Source organism: Diadema antillarum, unplaced genomic scaffold (genome assembly GCF_040938485.1).
Source record: "Diadema antillarum isolate AM-2024a unplaced genomic scaffold, OU_Dant_1.0 scf00000163, whole genome shotgun sequence".
NCBI lineage: Eukaryota > Metazoa > Echinodermata > Echinoidea > Diadematoida > Diadematidae > Diadema > Diadema antillarum.
This window is the reverse complement of record NW_027271052.1, coordinates 39,345-60,245: the sequence shown is the minus strand read 5'-3', so window position 1 is coordinate 60,245 and position 20,901 is coordinate 39,345. Positions and strand designations below refer to the sequence as shown.

The 20,901-nt window shown below is 39.1% G+C and overlaps 1 protein-coding gene across 1 annotated transcript in view; it reads left to right on the top strand.

Moving 5' to 3' along the window:
• The window catches only part of LOC139722287 (cubilin-like), a 66,940-nt gene that overhangs the window by 23,115 nt on the left and 22,924 nt on the right, over nucleotides 1-20,901 (top strand). Inside the window, exons 6-20 of the mRNA XM_071633595.1 lie at nucleotides 1,102-1,261; nucleotides 1,741-1,964; nucleotides 2,518-2,680; nucleotides 7,154-7,413; nucleotides 7,878-8,046; nucleotides 8,993-9,174; nucleotides 10,058-10,254; nucleotides 10,975-11,159; nucleotides 12,666-12,713; nucleotides 14,141-14,334; nucleotides 15,900-16,065; nucleotides 17,284-17,462; nucleotides 17,988-18,162; nucleotides 19,208-19,389; nucleotides 20,154-20,237. Of these exons, the coding sequence (XP_071489696.1) occupies nucleotides 1,102-1,261; nucleotides 1,741-1,964; nucleotides 2,518-2,680; nucleotides 7,154-7,413; nucleotides 7,878-8,046; nucleotides 8,993-9,174; nucleotides 10,058-10,254; nucleotides 10,975-11,159; nucleotides 12,666-12,713; nucleotides 14,141-14,334; nucleotides 15,900-16,065; nucleotides 17,284-17,462; nucleotides 17,988-18,162; nucleotides 19,208-19,389; nucleotides 20,154-20,237 (2,568 nt within the window). The remainder of the gene's footprint in view (nucleotides 1-1,101; nucleotides 1,262-1,740; nucleotides 1,965-2,517; nucleotides 2,681-7,153; nucleotides 7,414-7,877; nucleotides 8,047-8,992; nucleotides 9,175-10,057; nucleotides 10,255-10,974; nucleotides 11,160-12,665; nucleotides 12,714-14,140; nucleotides 14,335-15,899; nucleotides 16,066-17,283; nucleotides 17,463-17,987; nucleotides 18,163-19,207; nucleotides 19,390-20,153; nucleotides 20,238-20,901) is intronic.

Genomic DNA, 20,901 nt, shown 5'->3' with positions numbered 1-20,901 from the left:
TGATGTTAGGGGAAATCCCTCATTGTAACACATTTTTTTCTTTCAGCACTGGAGATGTGTTTAGTTGCATTCAGAGAATGTGCTGTAACTTATCATTGGATATTATACAGTTTGCATAATGACCATGTTTTAAATATTGTATCTGATTCACCACTCTATTTTGGTAGCAACAAACAATCAGCTATCAACACTGACTCAACTAATGATTAAATCACTTCACATTGAATTGCTGATGATCGGCACTGGATTTCTTGGAGGAAATAGCGATAATTTGATTTGGGAATCCTGCTTATTTCTCAGTGCCAAATGAAAGCTTGTTTTCTAATACAGTATCTAATCTATTCTATCCTAACCGAACTTGATCAAGGGAATTCTTGCAATCAAAAATCAAATGTTTTATGAAAGTGGATAAAGCTACCTTGAAGAGATGTTTAGATTGCACTTAATTGGTTTTAAATACACAGTGATGCTCAGTGGAGAAGTTGCATCGATGAGCTTTGAGCTGTTTGATTTTATGTGGATCACGTCTTTAATTGCTTGAAGGGGAAGTTTCCCCAAATATACAGGGGATTAAGTGAGTGCAGCAGTAGTAAGAGAACCTGTAAGTGAAAGTTTAAAGAAAATTAGACAATCTGTACAAAGTTATAAATTTTTTACAGTTTCTGTGCCGCCATAGCTGGATGAGAAAATTACAACAGCTTGTGACATCAGTCCAGAACATTGATACGACGAAAATATGAGAGAATTAACTTTCTAGCATAGTGAAAGGGTAATATTGAATAACCTCATTAAAATAGCAGAAGGGATGATATTACCCATATCATATGTCAGTTACAAGTCAAATGAAAGTGCTCTTTTCATCAAAAGTGAAATGTTGTGGTATTCTCTTTTACATTTCCTTTAATATCGTCCTGCAGTGAAGTTTTAAACTGTTGTAATCTTCTCATCTAGCCTTAGTGGCATTGAAACTTTACAAATTCACAACATTTAAACTGGTTATCAGATTTTTCACAAACTTGACTGATGCATGCTACTATTATTGCTCCCTGCACTCAATCCATTTTTGTATTCATTTGGAGAAAATGTCCCTTTAATGTCCAGATCTCAGATGGTGGCAGCAGACAGAACAGCTACTGCGGGACTAAGAAGCCGTTTGCTTGGGTCTCGGAGACGGATCGTGTCACTGTGGAGTTCATCACAGCGTACTCCCTCGTCTTCAACCGATTTATTGCAAACTACACCACCATTACCAAGCAACCAAGTAAACAGATTGACCCATGTTTTGTTTTGTTTGTTTGTTTGTTTTTTTCAAAATCAAATGAAATCTGGAATAACAACCAGTGTCAAACTCTTATGAATGCTGTCTTAAGTTTAATTTTTGACACCATTCTAATTTCAGTGATATAACTACAAGCTGTATACCACCTGGTAGATCAAACTTGTTTTTGATACAAGCAAATAAATGCAATTAATTATTTATAATTTGTCATCGAATGTGAATGTCGACAACTATAACATGTCATGTGAAAAACAATCATCAGATGATATTGAAGAAGGATGGCTAGGAGATGACATCCTGGATTTGTTTGACGCTTGGATGCAACAGAATAGATATAATCTGATATATGTGATCCATATCATCTGATACATGAAGCATTCCTTGCTGAAAATTTGTATAAATACATTGTAGTCGGTGAAACATATTCCAATGTAGTTTCAATAAAACAACTTTCTTTTAAGGTTGTTACGAGTTCATTGACCTTACTGGATTTGTCAATGACCCCGACACTGAGGAACCTCTGCCACAAGAGGGCTTCCTTCACTCGCTGAATTTCCCCAATGCCTATCCCGACAACCAGCACTGTGAGTATGTCCTCCATGCTAACCCAGAGCATCGTATCATCCTTTACTTTGATGAGTTTGAGTTGGAGCCGGGACCAAACTGTGAAGCTGACTACGTCAAGGTAAGATTTTCATAGGTTCATTGACTTTTTTGGTGAAAACTGCACTTGGTATTTTTACCTCCGCCAAGGGAGGAGTTATGTTTTCATTACCGTTGGTTTGTTTGTTGGTTGGTTGGTTTGTCCCTGTGCAGAATAAATCAAAAAAGTTGTGAACAGGTTTGCATGAAACTTGGAGGAAAGGTTGAGAATGACACACGGAATAGATGATTAATTTTAGTAGTGATCCAGAAACTTATGGATGTTACGAAGGATTTTCGATATTTTGGCAGGTAGGGTCAATGAACGATATTCAGCATCATACATGTACATATGGATGGAAATCACTGATCTCTACAAAAGAACAAGATCATTGGTGGAAAGTATAGCTGCTTGGTGGAGGTCTGCACTCTCAGAATGTTTCTCTAGTTTTTTTAATTCTTTGGGATTAGTGACATTCTGACTGAGGGTGGGGTTGTCCTTCAAGCCTGACAAAATCATTGGCATAACTTGCACAGATCTACAAGTTTACTGGATACTATTTTTTTGTTTGTTTTTTTGGTCTGTGTCATACTAGGTAGAGGACTTCTACAGCCGTCGGTTTGATGTGTACTGTGGCAAACAGCATTCCTTCTCCTGGCTGTCAGACAGTAATGAAGTTTGGATCACATTCCGAACGGACGCCAAGCAAGTCTACTCTGGTTTCCTGCTAGCATATGAGTTGATGGATCGGGAAGCAGGTCAGCATGCCATTTCTGACTACTTTATAACGTTGATTTGATTATTTTCTAGTTTACATAGTACACCTTGGTTTTTATATTACTATTGAGTTCAAAATGAAGCTTCCATGTTTGTAATAAAATGGACTTTGCATTAATATGAACCCAATTATACTAGGATTTTCTCAGAGGAACAAGTTTTTATTCGCCGCGGAAGTTTACCATGTCCAGAGCAGCGAACTTCCGTGAGGAATAGTACTGCACATGCATTTAAATACCATTTAGCATAGTTTGCAACGATCTGATTCAATTCAAAATCGCAACGAAATATCTTAAGGGACATGTGTATGTGTTGGCAGAATATCAAGCTTGTACTCGTTACTTGTACGTAATGGTAGACATCTGATGATTTAACCAATTCGTCATTTCTGTTGAAATATTACTCTTCCGCTAAACACTTTCTCCACTTTACGCCTATTTTACAGAAACTCAATATTTTGACCTCTTATTTCACTATCCCATACTTTAATCCTTACTCCCAAATAATAGCATACCTTTTTAAGATGTATCTGATCTAGGCAGTCTCTATAACCCAACAAACATAGCATAGTTTTCATCACGGAGGTTCACATATAGCTCACGGACGTTCGGAACAAACAAAATATTGAACAATGCAGCTCTCTAGAGTTGGAAACGCATTCTATTCATAACAAACAGCGATTTCATGTCCAGAACAAACTCCTCTGCAAAATCCTTGATGAATATTACCAAAATAATAGTTGTAAAAGCTTGTTTATCTTTCCATTCTGAGGAATCAAAGAAAATACCTTTTCCATCTCTCGTAAATGAATGTACAAACGTACGTGTAATCTCAGTGACGTAGTCCATCCTTGAGAACGAATATATTTATCAAAATTTCATAATCACGATGTAAAGATTCAGGTCCTAAATTTGTTATCTAAAGTCTACAGTGCAAAATTTACTTATAACGAACATGATGACAGCTAAATATGACAAAGAATTGACACAGAAAAACAAAAGAAATGTGCTACGTTATCGAAATACGAAGTTTAGCTTGGGAGGTCAAACGAATGTGTATAGGAGGAAATCCCTCTGCGTTTGCTCCTTGTGTTACACACTGTTACCGAGGAGAATCTGTGTTATTATATTAGTCAGAAATGATATAAGGTTCGATACTCCGAAGTTTCGTCATAACAAGACACAGTAAGTCCATATAACTTGGATGGATGTTTGTGAATTCGATATTATACAATATGATTCGTTATAACAAACATTTTCTAGCGCGTCATTTCGGAGGCTCGTTATTCATACGGTTTGTCCATCCGAAAATTCGCGAAATTAAAATGCACGCGAAAGATTTTGTCTACACTACATGCATTGAATGCCAGTAGCAATTTGCGAAAATTTCATGCCACGAAAAAGGCTTTCGGCTCCAATTCGCGAAAATTTCATGCCACGAATATTTCATGTTTTACAGTAATCATGAAGCTTTTTTATTCCGTTAAATGATAGGAATCTCCGAATGTTAGGCCTAATCGAAAGGATTGTTAATCGAACATGAAAAAGCAGGTTTGTTTATTCAAATGTGAAGAAACAAACTAACCAAATCTTCCAGATTTCAAAACCTCATAAAACTCGTTTTCACCCAAACTAATATCAGGCCCATTCCACTTTTTAGAAGAACGAACATAAAGAATAGTGAACCTTGATATTTAATTTTCGGATTAACAAACTTTCGGAATAAGAACACTTTTAAAAAAAACCTCCTGAATTAACTACGAACCTTTTTTTTTTTTCATTTTCGGAATAACAAACCTTTGGCCATTCGGAGTAACAAATCTTTCGAAGAGCGAACGTATCAAAGTGCGACCTTACACCTATTACTAAATTAATCATCACTTGTTTAACATGTGTTTGCAAAGTAAGCACAAGAACACGAACAACTTGACGATCTCTCTGTCTCTTAAAAGTAAAATAAAAAAAAGCACATCTGAAACAGAACAGCAAATCAACATTGCTTTTCATTGATGAGTATAAAAAACATCATGTCATGACAAAGGGAGGATTTGCGTGCTTTCATCAGACTATAATCATGACGGCATTTCGATGAATAAAGAATAGACAAACAAACAAACAAAAAGCTCCTCCAGAGGAATTCGGTATAACGGGAGTGCACTGGCAATTCTTTTCTCTGTGTGTTGGAGCTCGATCCCTTCTCTGTTTCTTCTCATTTTCCTTCAACTGCTTCCACGTCCTTTTGAAACTTTTACGTTTTTTCTTGACACATGCCCATTACAGACTTTTTCCGTCATTTCATCCTTGTGACTTTTCGGATTTGTTTTGTTTTTTGTTTTTTCTCTCTGTTTGGTCGCAGCATGTTCAGGCTACTTAGGGAATGAGAGAAAAATCGTTGTGAAGAGAAAAATAAGAATGTATTAAGGTGTACAATATTGTGAAAATTATAGTGAACGTCCATGATGGAGACCAAAACTGGATGTGTTCTGTTTGAGATGGCAGCTACCGTACTCAAAAGATATACACGGAGAGCATCTATCACTCAAAATTAGCACTGTTCCCCTATCTCCTACTATGTAATCCATGGACTTATTATACGAACGAACATCCGTAAGCAAAACGTTTTCCTTTGTTATTACAGGTAAATTGAATGCTGAACGTTATTCACTTTTGGGTATGAGAGACTTAGTGATTTGGTAATATTTTCAAGTAACATTAATGGAATGTACAGTGATATATTTGTAATTATCAGAAATTTCCTTTCTCGGAGCGAACGTCCGTGAGTAAAACTTTCAGAACCTATAACAGTGCAAATTGTCACGAAAACCTCATCAGAAAGAAATTTTAATGCAGAGAAATTACAGATTACGCAAAATTCCATTTTCCTATAACTTGGTTTTCAGTGTTTAGCTGTTTTTATATAATTAGAGGGAAAACAGGCGTAAAATTGCGAGTAAATTTTGAGCTGTTTGTTCATCGTGATCACATACCGCCTAAAAACTTCTGAAACTACTGCTCTAAGCTCATTGTTTACTTTGTAAAACTGTATTTATCGCTATTGGAGCTAAAAGTTTTAAAGAAAAAAGGACACTTTCGAGACAATTTATCCCTATCAGTCGGATTGCATACGTCACGGACGTTCGTTCTACTACTAGGGTCATGTTCCAGGACGGGTAACCAATCGACAGAGAGTACGTACCCTTCCTAACTCTTTCAAAAAATTGTAAAGGTATTGTCAATGCAAATTATAAGAAATTTGACACCCTTTCAACATATATATTGCTCAGAGAGGGATTAGGAGGTGAATTTTCAGAGAAAATATTAATTATTTGCTAGGTTTTCGGTGAATCGTATGCTCCAAAAACTGCAGACAAGCCCCAGTCCGCTCTTAACATGACATGCAGCTCCTCGGCCAAAGAGCCAAAGGTAAAATGTACCTTCGCTATCAAAGCAAGATGGTGCCCCACTCGATAACATTTTACTCATCACGGACGTTCTTTTTTTCTCGGAGGTTCGTCTAAAAATGTAATATCGGCTCTCATTTGACAAGGGATGGAAGGAAACTCAAAACATACATACTATCGTGTGGCTAGATCTTAGTTGATTACGACTCAGAACAATATCGCCAATAACGTTTAATGGGCTGCGATCTTTATTGGTAAATAGTGGACGCACGTCCGTGTTGAAAACTCAGTATAATCTTGCATAAAAGAATGTTACGTCCCATGTACAGGCAGCAGACGTACAGTTTTTGCAGGATATGTACATTGGGTGGAACACCAAATTTTCGTATACATTACAGTTGTGACAACAGAGTAGAATTTGCAGCAGCGATAGAAATAAAAGCATCATGGACGTTCGTCTGTTTAGGACTTTGATATTTCAATTGTTCTCTGTAATTTTATACGTGCTCATAATGTTCTTATAATTTTGTGGTACATACCCATGATATGTCAGATGCAGAACACGGTCAGATATTAGATGCTACGTATCATAAAAAGGCACATCATTGGTTTGAAATACAAAAATTATTGTGAAAATAGCGTTTTTTTCTGTATTTTTACGCTTTAAGTCCTTGTCAAATGAAAAATATCAGTCAAAAGTCAACCAAACCATACATTTCCTGAAAGGAAATTTACCAGGCTTTGAGATGACGTCAAAGAATCTCGTTTCTTAGATCATCCTGGTGTGTTCTAAGGGAAAGAGTGTGAAAATTGGCAATTGTACATCGTTCAAAATTCTCACCCATATATATATATATATATATATATATATATATATATATATATATTTTTTTTTTTTTTTTTTTTATTGATTGTATAGAAGTTCAGTATATTTGAGGTAGATTACTTAATATGTAACAAGTTATTGAAACACTATTGTAATATGAAGTATTGATAAGTTTTGAGCATGATTCTAAAGTGTGTGCTTTCCCCTTTCTTTCTGTAACAATACCAGACAACATCATTGTTCTGGAGGAGGATTCAGGCTTCTTCACCTCTCCTGGCTTTCCCATCATCTACCCTCCCAATGAATCGGTGGAGTACGCCATCCGTACGACTCCCCAAAACCTCCTCATCATCACGTTCCACGAGTTCCAGCTGGAGCGAGATGACTACGGCGCTCCGCTCCCGATTGAAATCTTTCGTCGCAGCACTCTCAACGACTACCAGAACCACTTTGGAGACCCTTACACCAGCTGTGTGGACTTTGTAAAGGTCAGTTTTGGTGGCTAACACTGCAACAGACTTTTGGTGACAGTTTCTTTCCTCTTTTTTTTCATCTCAAACTGTTTGATGGTAATATATTAAGAATGTGATTTATTTCATGAAAAAAAATGAAATTGTATCTTCATGACCAAAGATAAAGGCTTTGCAACTGTAATTCATGGTCTGCAAAATTATATTGGGACCTCCTAAAGAAGTATAACTTGTGCATAAATGAAGATTTTCATGAAACTCAATAACAGGTGACATCTGTTTTACTAAATTCCTAGACCAGCAGATTTCTTTGTTCCATTGAAATTTGTTGTAGCTGAACAATCAAGTATGCAAACATAATAAGCTAATAATTGTGGGACCTGAATTTCTACTACATTTCTATGAGAGTTTTGTTATTTATAACCGTGTTCGTTTTAGTGTGAGTGCACTGTATTACATTTCAATCACTTTGGTTGTGACAGGTCATTGACATACTAGACAACCACGAAGAGATGTACTGTGGGCGTATCCCGGTCTTCACCTACATCTCGCGTGGAAACGAGGTCCTCGTCCAGTTCAAGACGGACAATACAATGCAGTACCGTGGCTTCAACGCTTCCTATCGCTCTATAGAGAGACGTACTCCGACAGGTGGGTCTAGGAGAAGTTGTCATTAATGTTGTATTCAGTGTCTTTTATATTCACATACATATGTTTTTTTGTGTAAGACTTAGAATGAGGCAAATATAGATTAGTAAAGACTATTTCGTTGGCTGCCATTATCAAATGTCTGTAAGCAATGTCAGGTCATTAATATTTTGCATATTTCTGAAAGGATTTTGTAATGAATGCAAACTTCTGATGCAACTATATCATCGACCACTCGTATCTAACATATAGTGCTCCTCAGTATTGCTGTCACAGTGATAGTATTCCAAAATGATTGATACATTATACAGTTCGACCTCAATTATCCGACCTCCTTTTATCCGGAAATCTCTATTATCCGGACGCGTTCACGCAGTGAAGGACTTCTTTTTTTTCATCCAAAAATTGAGAAAAAACAGTGACTTTAAACTCAATTAAAATTTCTACAAAACTCACACGATTTACCTACAATATTCCCGACAGAACTAACATAAATTCACACCACATTATCATCGTAAAAGTAAGCAGTCATGATCTATAAATTCACCATAAGAACATGGATGGAAAACTTGTCAGTAAATCACGGCGCAGTAGAGGCCATATCGCGATTGGTCAGCTTGGACGGCAGCTATATACATTAACATTGTGTCTCCCATATCCGGCCAATTCGCTTATCCACATGAGCGCCAGTCCCGACATGGCCGGATAATCGAGGTCGAACTGTAGTTTCAACCTGTGACTTGAAAGATATAGAGTGGTGCTAGCTGGACTACACCTATAAAAGTTGTGCGTGAGAAGTTGGCCTGTAATGTTCAGATATAACATTGTCTGTGTATCTATATTACTTTCTCTCCCCATGGCATCTAGACTGGAATTAGTTTTCTTCACCACCCAAAGGCAGTAATTTTGACTTGTTTTGCCCTTCTTTCTCTTCTCCCATGGACTCTAGATTGGGAGATAGTTTTCAGAGTAGCCAAGGGTGGCGAGGTTGATGCCGTGGACAAATTTCTGTTCCAGGACCGAGGTTTCAACACCAGAAGTCCGAGTGCCAAGTCCACCACGTTGACCCGGTCGACGGCCACCTACAAACACCAGGACGTACCAGACTGGGAGGATATTGGCGTCAGGAAGGTATCAAACTACAGCAATTTACTGTAAAAGTTGGAAATTTTTGCACATGTTTAACAATGTCAGACTAGTGCAAAAATGATAACACACAATTTTTTAGCTTGTTATTTGTATATTGCTACTTGTATTGTAATTTTGCGGAACTAAAAACATGCAAAGTTCACCTCGCCCGGTAAGGCGTGGAAAATTTCTCACAAATTTCCCCGTTTGCAGTCATTCAGTGTGGCTCCGTTTGCTGTTGATGGATGCCTCTTTGAAGAGGTATGCTATTACCATACATTTCATATTTTCTTTTCTGCTTTCTGATTCTAGAGGTACAGAAAGAGATGTAGTTACACATAGATGTCATTTGCATGCGATGCAAGAACCAATGTTAATTTCCAACAGGTGTTGGGTATAAAAAGCAATTCTATGATTGATATGGTTATGAATATTTCATGATGACTATTCTGTAATATCGCATAGGATTGTGCTTTGCTCCTTTGTAATCTAGTTATATTTTGTTAAGCTTCTTACGACTATGTAATACTATTTTACTTTGACTTAAGAAGCAGAATAGATACAAACAAGCAACAAAACAAATACCGGTACTGTAAAACATGATATATTTAGCGGCATGAAATTTTCGCGAAATGGAGCCGACAGCCTTTTTCACGGCATGAAATTTTCGCGAAGTGCGTCTGGCATTCAATGCATATATAGTGTAGACAAGAGCCTTCACATGCATTTTATTTTTGAGAATCTTGGCTATAGCAAAATTCGTGAAATCAAAATGCACGCAAACATTCCTTGTTTTACAGTACTGCTATGATCCTGAAAACTGCACAAGAGCTAGTAGAAATTGGACTCTGACAATGAAGGACCATTGATCTGTGTCCTCTTTCAGGTCAAAATTGATGTCTACACGGCTGGGAGTATCCATGCAACGTTCCGTTTCCAAGCCCTGGACTCTACCCTGAGCAGCTGGTTTGACTGTGAGAACATGATATACAGCAGCTATGAGGATCTCAACACCATCAGCTGTGATGAACTCGTCTTTGGTCTCTTGGCCGAGGACGATGATGAGAAGGAGTTTGAGATTGAGTTAGTTTGTTACTCTCTTTTTGCTCCTATACAGGTTTAGTGCAGACCTCCCAACCATTCTGAATTTGGAGGAAAGATTCTGAAATTTGACCATTCTCAGCTCTTGTTTCAAAGGGAGTTTCTTATTTTTCTTGATGATTTTACTCCACACTCCTATGGGGGATGCTCTTTCTTTGCCACTTTTGAGCCAAATCATCCCTATTTTTCAGTCAGAAAGGTTTGGAGGTCTGGGTTTATATTCCATTATGTGCAGATTTATTCAAGCATACATGTTGCTATCTATATGACTGAATTGTCTTGAGCTCATGTCAGTAAACTGTTACTGAGCCATTTGTAAAATTCCCACCTGTTTTTAGTGTGTATTGCAATGGGGGGGGGGGGTCAAATTTTATATTTAGGATTGATTTACTGCGATGTCAAAAAGACTTTTGTCATTTTCATTATGTAAGATATGATAAAGCGGGAAAGTGTATGAAAATTATCTGCATAGCAAATAGAGCATGTCTTTCCATCACCAAAAACATAAATGAGGATTTTGAAATGAGTATAAAAAACAAGGCATTTAAATGTCACACAAGATAGATAACCTTCAAAATATCTAGATCTTTATTGCTGACCTGTTTTTAGTGTTCAAAAATGTTACCATTACATGCCATGGGGTGGGTATCGTTCTAGGTAGAAATGCCTCAATTTATGCCAGATATTTTTCTTTGAATCCAGGACATTGATGTCGAATGAAACTTGTGATGATGACGAGGACCGTCGGGTGTGGCTGGACCTCCAGGAAGTGGACTCTGAGAGAAACTGTACCTATGAGGCTCCAGAGAACAGGGAGGGAGAGGTGGAAATTATCAACTCTATCATCTTTATTAGTAGTGCAGCAACGGGAGGAGAGACTGCAACAGGTAACTTATTGGAGGTGGAGGGGTGAAGGGGATAGGGGTAGGGAGGAAAGGAGGGGCAGAGAATCCCTACTCCATCATCTTTATTAGTAGTGCAGCAACGGGAGGGGAGACAGCAGCAGGTGACTTATTGGAGGTGGAGGGGTGGGAAGGGGAGGAGGGGAGGGGGAGGGATACAAGGAGAAAAGAGGAGCTGGCCGGGGTGGAGGGGATAGGGGGTTGGGAGGAGAGGAGGGGCAGAGAGGGGTAGGGATTATGAACTCTATCATTTTTATCGGTTAGTGCAGCAACGGGAGGAGAGACTGCTACAGGTGAGAGAGGGGATGGAGGGAATGGGGGAAGAGAAGGGAGGGGTGGAGGGGATAGGGGGTGGGGAGGAGAAGAGGGGCAGAGAATCCCAACTCTATCATCTTTATTGGTAGTGCAGCAACGGGAGGAGAGACCTGCAACAGGTTAGAGGGGGGGGGGGTAGGGGTGGGGAAGGAGATGAGAGGTACAAGGGGAAGAGTAGGGTGGACGTGATAGGGGTGGGGAGGAAAGAGGGCGGAGAATTCCAACCTTGCCATCTTTATTAGTAGTGCAGCAATGGGAGGAGAAACTGCAACAGGTAAGAAAGGGAGGGGGTGGGGAATAGAGGAGGGGCAGAGTATTCCAACTCTGGGTGGGGAGCGGGGAGGAGGGGGAGGGGAGGGGGAAAAGAGGGGTGGGGAGGAGAGGGAGGGCAGAGAATTCCAACCTTGCCATCTTTATTAGTAGTGCAGCAATGGGAGGGGAGACTACAACAGGTGACATGTTTGAGATGGAGGGGTGAGGGGGGGGGGGGGGGAGGGGACGGGATGGAGGAGAGATGTGGGGAAGAGTGGAGAGGAATTTGGAGAAGAGGGGTTGGGAGGAAGAGGATTGGTGAGAGAAGAGATGGGTGGATGGGGAGGAGGGGAGACGTAGGGGAGGGGAAGAGGTGAGGAGGAGGGTGCATGTGGATGAAGGGTTAGGGAGTAGAGGAGGGGTGAAGGGGGATAGTGGTGAGGAAAAGGGGAGGGGATTGGGGAGGGGTGGGAAGTAGGGTGTTGGAGAGCTAGAGGGAGGACATTTTTAGATAGAGAAAAAAAAGGAAAATGGAGGTCATTTGTATGTATTTTGTTTCAGTAATTATCTCCTTGAACCAGAGCAAAATAGAGAACAGAGGAAAGAAGCATGATACTGGGAACAAAGAATAAAGATCATTTTGGTGATGATCCTAATGGCAGTGACAGAGGTGATAGATAAATAAAAAAATAGTAATCAGTAATCGCCAATGCAATAGGCAATTTCTTGTGATATGCTGTGCCTAATATATCCTGACAACTATTTCTCATGTACAAATTATCATAAAATGAAAGTTAGTGTAAAAATGAAAAAAGAAAAATTAATCAGTTCTTTAGAAGGTCAACACAGGACAGAAACTTCAGGCTCTGTCTTATCCACAAAGCATCATTCTCTTTGCTTCTATCTTCAATTGATTTCACTCAGGAGCCAATATTGTGGAGGCTGACATCTTCACCATCTGGATACAACGTGGTAAGTCTGGCATTTCTTTACCCTCAAATTTGTTTAGCAAAAATGATGGATTTATAGTATTCAATCATTAAAACGGCATATCAACCACAATGGTTGTCACAACTTGTAATGAAAAGTGAAGTACTTTGTCATGTTTTACTGGGTGTTATATTTATGTAAGTATATTTAACACATTACACACTGAATTGCCAGCATGTATGAATGTAGCTTTCCAGATGGAAGGTTAGTACATTTTTTTTTTTCTGATTATTGTCTACTTATCTAGGATGGTAGTTACCATTGGATGGCAAAGTTACCAAACCTCCTTTTTTTGTCCCCGCCGAACGAGTTCGAGCAGGGGACTATGAAACGGGCTCCGTACGTGTGTGTGTCCGTCCGTGTGTCCGTCCGTGTGTCCGTGTGTCCGTATGTGCGTCCATGTGTGATCAAAATCTTCAATTTGCTACTTCTCTGTCATTTATGAGCCAATTTTGATTCTGTTTGCTTTATATGATAGCACTATGTGGGAGCTTTTGAAACTTCTACACAGAATTTCAGTTGTGACCTTTGACCTTGACCTTTGACCTATATTGTACATTTTGCTACAAAAATGCTACTCCTTCGCCATTTCTAACCCGATTTCGATTCCGTTTGCTTTATGTGATGGCACTAATTGAGGGCTTCAAAACTTCTACACAGAATTTTGACCTTTGACTTCTTTGACCTTTGGACCTTGATTTTTTGACCTGTATTGTACATTTTGCTACAAAATGCTACTCCTTCGCCATTTCTAACCCGATTTCGATTCCGCTTGCTTTATGTGATGGCACTAGGTGAGGGCTTCAAAACTGCTACACAGAATTTTGACCTTTGACTTCTTTGACCTTTGAACTTGATTTGTGACCTGTATTGTACATTTTGCTACAAAATGCTACTTCCGGCGGGGACATATATTACGCACCGCGTAATTTCTACTTTTCCTTGTTTTTGTTTTTTTTTTTGGGGGGGGGGGGGGTAGGGTGGGGATCAGACCTATGCAGTCTTTGTGTTTTCTCTCATTACGTATACATGACATGCATTCTACTCATTCTTCCAGTGAGCACTGCAGCAGTCAACCGTTGATGAGTTTACATTCTAGTTCATTGGTTAAGGCTAAAAGGGCCGGGGGAGGGGGTGGAATCCGCCCACCCACTCCTCTCGACATTTTGCACTGTAATTCTGTAACGCCCCTTTCCAGTTTTAGCACAGCCAAAAAAGCTCGGCCTGATTAGGGTTAAGGAAGGCATCACTGAGTCTGTGAACTTGATGGAATTTCATCCCCTCCACTCTTCCCCTTTCCTCTCCCCTCCCCCTCCCCCTCCCCCTCTCCCTTCCCCCACTTCCCTTTCCCCGACACTCCCCCCCCACACACTCCCCCCCCCCCCACACACTCCCCCCTTCCCCCCCAGATTGTGACAAACGTGTCACACTGACAAGGGATAATTCCACAGAGCTGAGTTCCCAAGGCTTTGGTGATCGAGACTACTCCAACAATGAGTACTGTGACATCTTCATGGATGCTGCCCCGTTTGATCGTCTCTTTGTGGAGTTCGACAGCTTTGAGCTGGAGGAAGATGAGTGCCTTGCTAATGACTATGTCCAGGTAAGTGATCTTTATAGATTTATTTTATTTTTTTCTTTTAGCAAGACCTTTTTCACTTTTCATATTCACCGGCGAGAAAGCCGCAATGCCAAATTAAGCCACATCCTGACTTTGGTGATGAAAAAACAAAAACAAAATCAGAGGGATTTTGTTCTGATCAAGACCTCATTTATTTTCTATGTTGTTCTTTCTAAGAAACTTTGTTATTTCTATATGTTTCCACATGTTTCCGAGCAATAACAATAACAATAATCGACACATTGCATAGTTCCATACATGATTTTGTGTTTCAGTTAGGCAGGCAATTCTCTGAGTTGGAAAGATAATATGTGACCCTGCACCTCGAAACAAACAAAAAGTCGCCAGACATGAATTTCTAGTTAAGACCATATTCTGAAAGAGCAGACTTTAAGCTTTAAAATGATGTATAACTCAAATCAAATGGACTCTCCTAACCTATCTAAATATTGGAAAGAAAGCACAAACTCAGGAAAAGTGTGAACTGAGAAAAGAGGCTCTGAGGTACGGTGTCTATTCAAGCGCTTAATCTTTACCAAACCGTGCTGGCTGTGCGATTGATGGGACAAAAAACAGGAAGTAAACCACCAGAGTAACATCAATGAAGGGATTATCAAACTAAACTGAAATTAAGCATGCCTCACTAACACATTCTGTCCATAATTAATGCCAACTTTCAAAGCAGTAGCACTATCCTTTCAAATGTTATAAGAGTTGAAAGTGAAGAGTGTGGACGAGGTTTTTCAGAAATGAAAAAGGGATTCTAAAGACACACCTAATCACACTATTCTACCAAAAATGTTCGAGATGAACTGCTTAGAAAAACTCACTTTCCTGCCCGTTTTATGATACCAAATTTTAGCATAATGTAAAAGAAGACCCGCTCTTTCAGAAAATATGAAAAAGTCAAGTTCGGCTAGGTTGACCCATTTTACTTACTTTCAGTCCTCACACAAAATCAGTGTGTGCGACTTTATGTTCGTTTTGAGGTGCACGGTCACATATAGTAATTTGCTTGTGTTGGCCTATACGCCTCACCCCGACTTTACTGCTTTATTTTTTATAAGAGTTGTGCGGCCTTATCGCTGGCGAATAAGATACACCAATGTTCACAAACCTGACCATAATGTACGTTAGACAAAGTTCTTGTGCAGTACTATAACCAGTTCTCCCACAAAGACTATTTTGATATACTGTAAAAGTGACCATTTTCACACATTTTGTTAGAGCAACATTAAACTAGTGCAAAAATGAAAGTGCTCAAATATCTTTGCTTGTAATACGTAATGATAGTTTATCTCTTTGATTCCTCAAAATTATAAAAACATGTCGAATTCACTTTACCCGACGGAGCACAAAATACTACTCTTGCAAACACCTCCGCGTTTGCAATAGTCAAAATTATACGGTTTTCTACATTTATAGACATTGTTTCCAGACATCAACTGATTTGGTGAATAAAAAAAACCATTCCAGTAGATCTGTCAATCTGTAGATTGAGCACTGTTTATGCATTCTTCCTTCTTGGTCTGAATCTCTCCATCTAGCTTGAGAATCCAGACACTGCCTTCTTGCAGACATTCTGTGGCAAACAGCATCATGTTGTCTGGACGACCACAGCTAACGCCGTCATCCTCCGGTTTAGAACCGATGCCATCGTGACGTACGATGGATGGAGAGCTTTTGTAACGGCAGAGAGAAGGAATCTTGAAGGTATCGCTGTAATCCACATTTCTCTCATTTTCCTCTGATTGAACTAAACTCGCAACCCACACACATACATACAATCCACCCCCTCCCCCAATAGGAGTGAAACATTTTAATACAAAGTAGTAAAGCTACCTCCTGAACAACTCTTCTCCATGCAGTCAGATAATAATTTCATCATATTTGTGAGGAAAATATTAAGTGAGAGCACTTAACCCATTGAGGACAAGTCCGGAGTATACCTGGGCAGCATGTTGTAGCAAAATCAGTCCATGCTCAACAGGTTAATTCATATAATTCAATATGGATGTAATTCATACATCCATATTTTCATCTTTGTTGTGATGCAGATATCAGTCACTTGCAATGAAGACTGAGAGAATAGGAGGAAATGAAGTTTATTCTTTAAATTGAATAGTGAGACAAGCAAGACTCGGCAATTTTCCATAGAAAACATGATTATCTAAGAACACTAAACTATTCTATGTGCTTCCCCATTACCAAGTACGTATAAGAGTATGCAGGTATTTTATGTTCTTCACTCATTGTTGAGTATCCTGTACCACAATAGCTGGTGACATTACCTGTTCCTTCCACAATTCTCTGAGAACCTTCAATGCCCTTCAAAACAATTACTTAGATTCTTTTAGCCTGCCAACAAAAAATACTACCATAGACAGCTCAGTAATCTTCCTGTGCGAAATTAGCTATCAAGCAAGCCAATCCATACTCGAGCAAAGATCTGAATAGAGAGTGTGCTGGGCTCGCAAATTCTTTTCTTTTACACTGTAAGGGCAGTGGAATGGGGGTCAGCGAAAGTAAGAAAAATGTAGTGAGCTCACCCTCCATTGTTACATATGTTTTAATTTAAGTTTTGCAGCAAAACAAGCACACTATATTGGAAAAGATAAATTATGCAAAAATACACACAATTTCGACACAGCAAAAGAACAGATATTAATAGCAGAAACTCCAGTCTTTGTATCAGAATCAGTTCTTTCGTCGATATAATACAAATAAATGTAACTTCTGTAGGCCATGAATGCAGAGCCTCTTGTGTGCACTTTGGGAAACAGGCACGTATAACCAGTTCTTGTCTCCCGGGTTGATGCTTTGGGAACAGGGTATACTTGGTTCCCAGAAGGAGTGAGTTGCTTCAAAGGATATGATCCTAAACGGGTTAACATGATTTTGCCTACCACTGTATGGCGTTCTCCCAAACAGACTGCTCTCTGGTCCAGACCACACCCACTGGTAACCTGACCAATCCTGAGCATCCAAACTCACTCCAGGAGTACCGTTACTATGGCTGCGAGTACATTGTCCACGCCCACCCTAACGACCGCGTCATCGTCTCCTTCTCATCTTACATCTTTCAGACGGAGAACCCGCCCGAGATGATGGTAAGAGATATCTTTGGATCGGATGATGGGTTACCATGGAGACAGGCTGGGCATTTTGTTAACGAGATGAAATTGTCTCAAACTTCGTCTCATTTTGAGACCATTAAGTGTTGGTAACTGATTTTTTTTTTTTTTCAATGGTAATCCCTCTGTTTGCTTGAATAGGGGATTGTCAAAGACAAGTGACACAAAAAAATAAATGATGTTAACCTGTTGAAGACTACAGATTTAGTCCCAAGTATACCTGGGCAGGTATCTATGAGAAATGGATGTTGTAGCAAAAGCAGCTCATCCTTTGTGGCTTGCATTGACTCTAGAACAACATTAAGATAGAAGAGCAACGATTCCTTTTGGTTTCTCAGGAGCAAGAATAATGGACTAAGGTTGGAATGCAGATTTTAAAACCCTTGCAAAACATGACGGAAACAGAAATTTAAGAGAAGGATCATAGCAGGCAATATGAGTTTTGAGCTCATTGATTATGAATACTCGGTGAATTTTGATTCCTTTCTCATTCCTCCCCAGCTGGACCCAAGGACCAGTGACCTAAATTTCATTGAGATCTCTGGCTTCCTCCTCCCTTTCTCCTGGACCTCTGACTCCAACGAGCTCTCCGTTGCCTACCACGCCCCTCTCCCCTACCGTACCTACATCTTGTTTGAGGCTGACTACCGGAGATTGGAGGCTCCACAACCTGCTTGTATGTCTCTGGTTCAAACCGGACCATCTTTTTCTGTTCTTTTAAAGGGATTGTATAGTTTTGGTTGAGACCTAATTTCAGGTTTCTAACATTTTTTGGTGAGATAATGAGAAACCTCTCATGAAATATGAAAGAGCATGTAATTCCATGAGGAATTCAACGTTTATTTGATGAAAATTGGTTTTGAAATGGCTGAGATATCGAAAACAGAGCAATTCTAATAAAGTGTGGGACCCACATTTTATTATGATCGCTTTGTTTTACTTTGTTTTTGGATGTTTCAGCCATTCCAAACCCGATTTTCATCAAATAAACTTTGAATTCTTCTTAAAATGGTATGCTCTGTACTTTTTCATAAGTGTTTTCTTGGTATCTCGCAAAAAGTTAAAAGCCCAATTCTCATCTCCACCAATATTGTACCATCCCTTTAATTGCAACTGATTGACAAATTCCTTTCCATTACAACAGTAAACATCACTTTGATATTCAGCATTTAGCAGTAACCATGATAGAAAATTAATCAACTTGGGCTTAAACCAAAGACCTGACTGGGAGACAAGCATCAGTCAGGCATTATATCCACTAGACTATTTACATCAGAGGGCGATTTGTCAATTAATTCCATATTAAAAGAAAAATTGTCATGCAAGAATAATTACTTTGAATTGTATGTGTCTTGTCATTACAATCAGAAACTTCTCTCAGTACCAATTAATATCATTTTGAAATATGAGTTTTGCATAGAGGTGATGATTTCATAGTCTTTTGTTAGAGCTCGGGTTGGAACCCGCTGCGAGCATTGTTTAGCAACAATAGCCTTCAGAGATATTCAGGCTAGGTGCGATCGTTTAGAACCAGTTTCCATGGCGAATGAATGGCCTTGACATCACACTTTGGTACCTTGTTGCATTGTTATGATGGGAGGGGGGTGGTAATGGTCGCGATACAAGATTATGAGTAATTATTGTCAAGTTGAACGTGTCTTTGTTTTGATTCTTATCACATCAATGCATTGGTGCATCATCTCTGTTCAACTTCCATGCAGCCTGTCAGCGTTTTCACGATGCCGGCTTCGGAGGCACTTTTTCCTGGCCCCTGGAATCCATGTCTACCGGCCTCCAGAACTGCTACGTGGTGGTAAGGACCGACCCAGACGAGTCTCTTCGTGTCCAGCTGGTCTTCAGAAATCTCAAGATGCCGCAGGCTGACTGCAACAGCTACATCAATGTAAGGACAAACAGTCTGTGAGGTTTTACATCAATGTAAGAACAGAAAGTCTATAAGGTCGTGGCGTTTGCATACTTTTCTCAAATTTTCATCAAATTTGTAATTAAGATGAGGCATCTAATGGAAGTGTACAATGTAAATTTAAGTTTGTGGTCAACGTTTTTGTTTTTTGGACACAAATACATCAATAAAACGTTTCCTTCTTATCAAGGAGGGCAAATATTGCTTGATTTCATATTTCTAGCGCATAAGTTATAGAGTGGCCCACGGTGTGTGTGCTTAAAGAGATTAATGGTCCTGTTTACCTTTGGGAGCAGTGATTTAAAAAAATGTTCAAGATATCACATTTGATGCATACAATGTATGTGTAGGTCCGTTGTATCTCAAAACATCCTACCACATAAATTTTTTTTTGCAATAAAGCCCAAAATATAAGGAGATGTCAGTATTTATCTCATTAAACCGTAACTGTAGACAGTTTAGTCTTGAAACATTTTTATTATAAATATTGTTCACACTTTTTGTATTTAACCATACTTAACATCGATTATATGGATACAAATATTTACAGTGGTTGTTTCTATCCCTAACTCACATTTTAGAACTATTTTAAAGCACTTATGCTGGGTTTTTGTTTCCTCTGCAAATGGTAAATTATGCCTTTAAACAATTTTTGGCAGGTCTGTAACTAGATTGGCACAGAAACCTCCATAGCATTATACACATTGGGGCTAATGCAAAGTTGTGTTTCTTAATTTTTGCAGACGATTGATACGACGACGAGAAGAAATGATATGTACTGTCAAAGGATAAGGCTTTCATTCTCATGGACCTCAGATGCTAACGAGGTAAGGTGTTTATCTCGAGGAGATCACATGCCAAGAAATGACTTTTTTGTGACCCGCAGAGCAAAACATTATCCAACCATGTACTTATTTCTTAGTGGCTGAAGGTGTTGTAGTTTGTCACATAAGTTCTTCATATGATGAGGGTTAGGGTTCAAGCCTCGGTTGAGACGACTCCCATGTCTTTAGGCACAACCTTCAGCCCAAATAATCCCTTGTCATGGAACAGTAAACAGTATGGCCAGGAGGTACACTCTCTTAGGATATCCATCTATTAAAACACCAAGGCCCTGTTTGATGAAGAGGTATGATTGATTATGTAGATGATTTCTATCATAAATCTATGACAGCCTGTGTGTTAAAGAAATTTATAATCAATGGTATTTTTTGATAAAGTGGGGCCCAGAAATGTTTCATGAGGTTAGAAATGTCCCCACAGAATAGAGATATACATATGTCATAACCTTATAGACCTGTAGGACACTTCAAGTGTAATATCTGCATTGTAGAGCCATTAACAGAGCTTTATAAGAATAGTGATTTTTGCCAAATTTCATTGTCTTAAAATATTTTGCTAAAACTTGTTTGAAGCAAGTCTTGAATATGTTTGAAAGACAATTCCATTGCCATGTTGCTCCCATCCAGTACATGCAGATTTAGAAAGTAT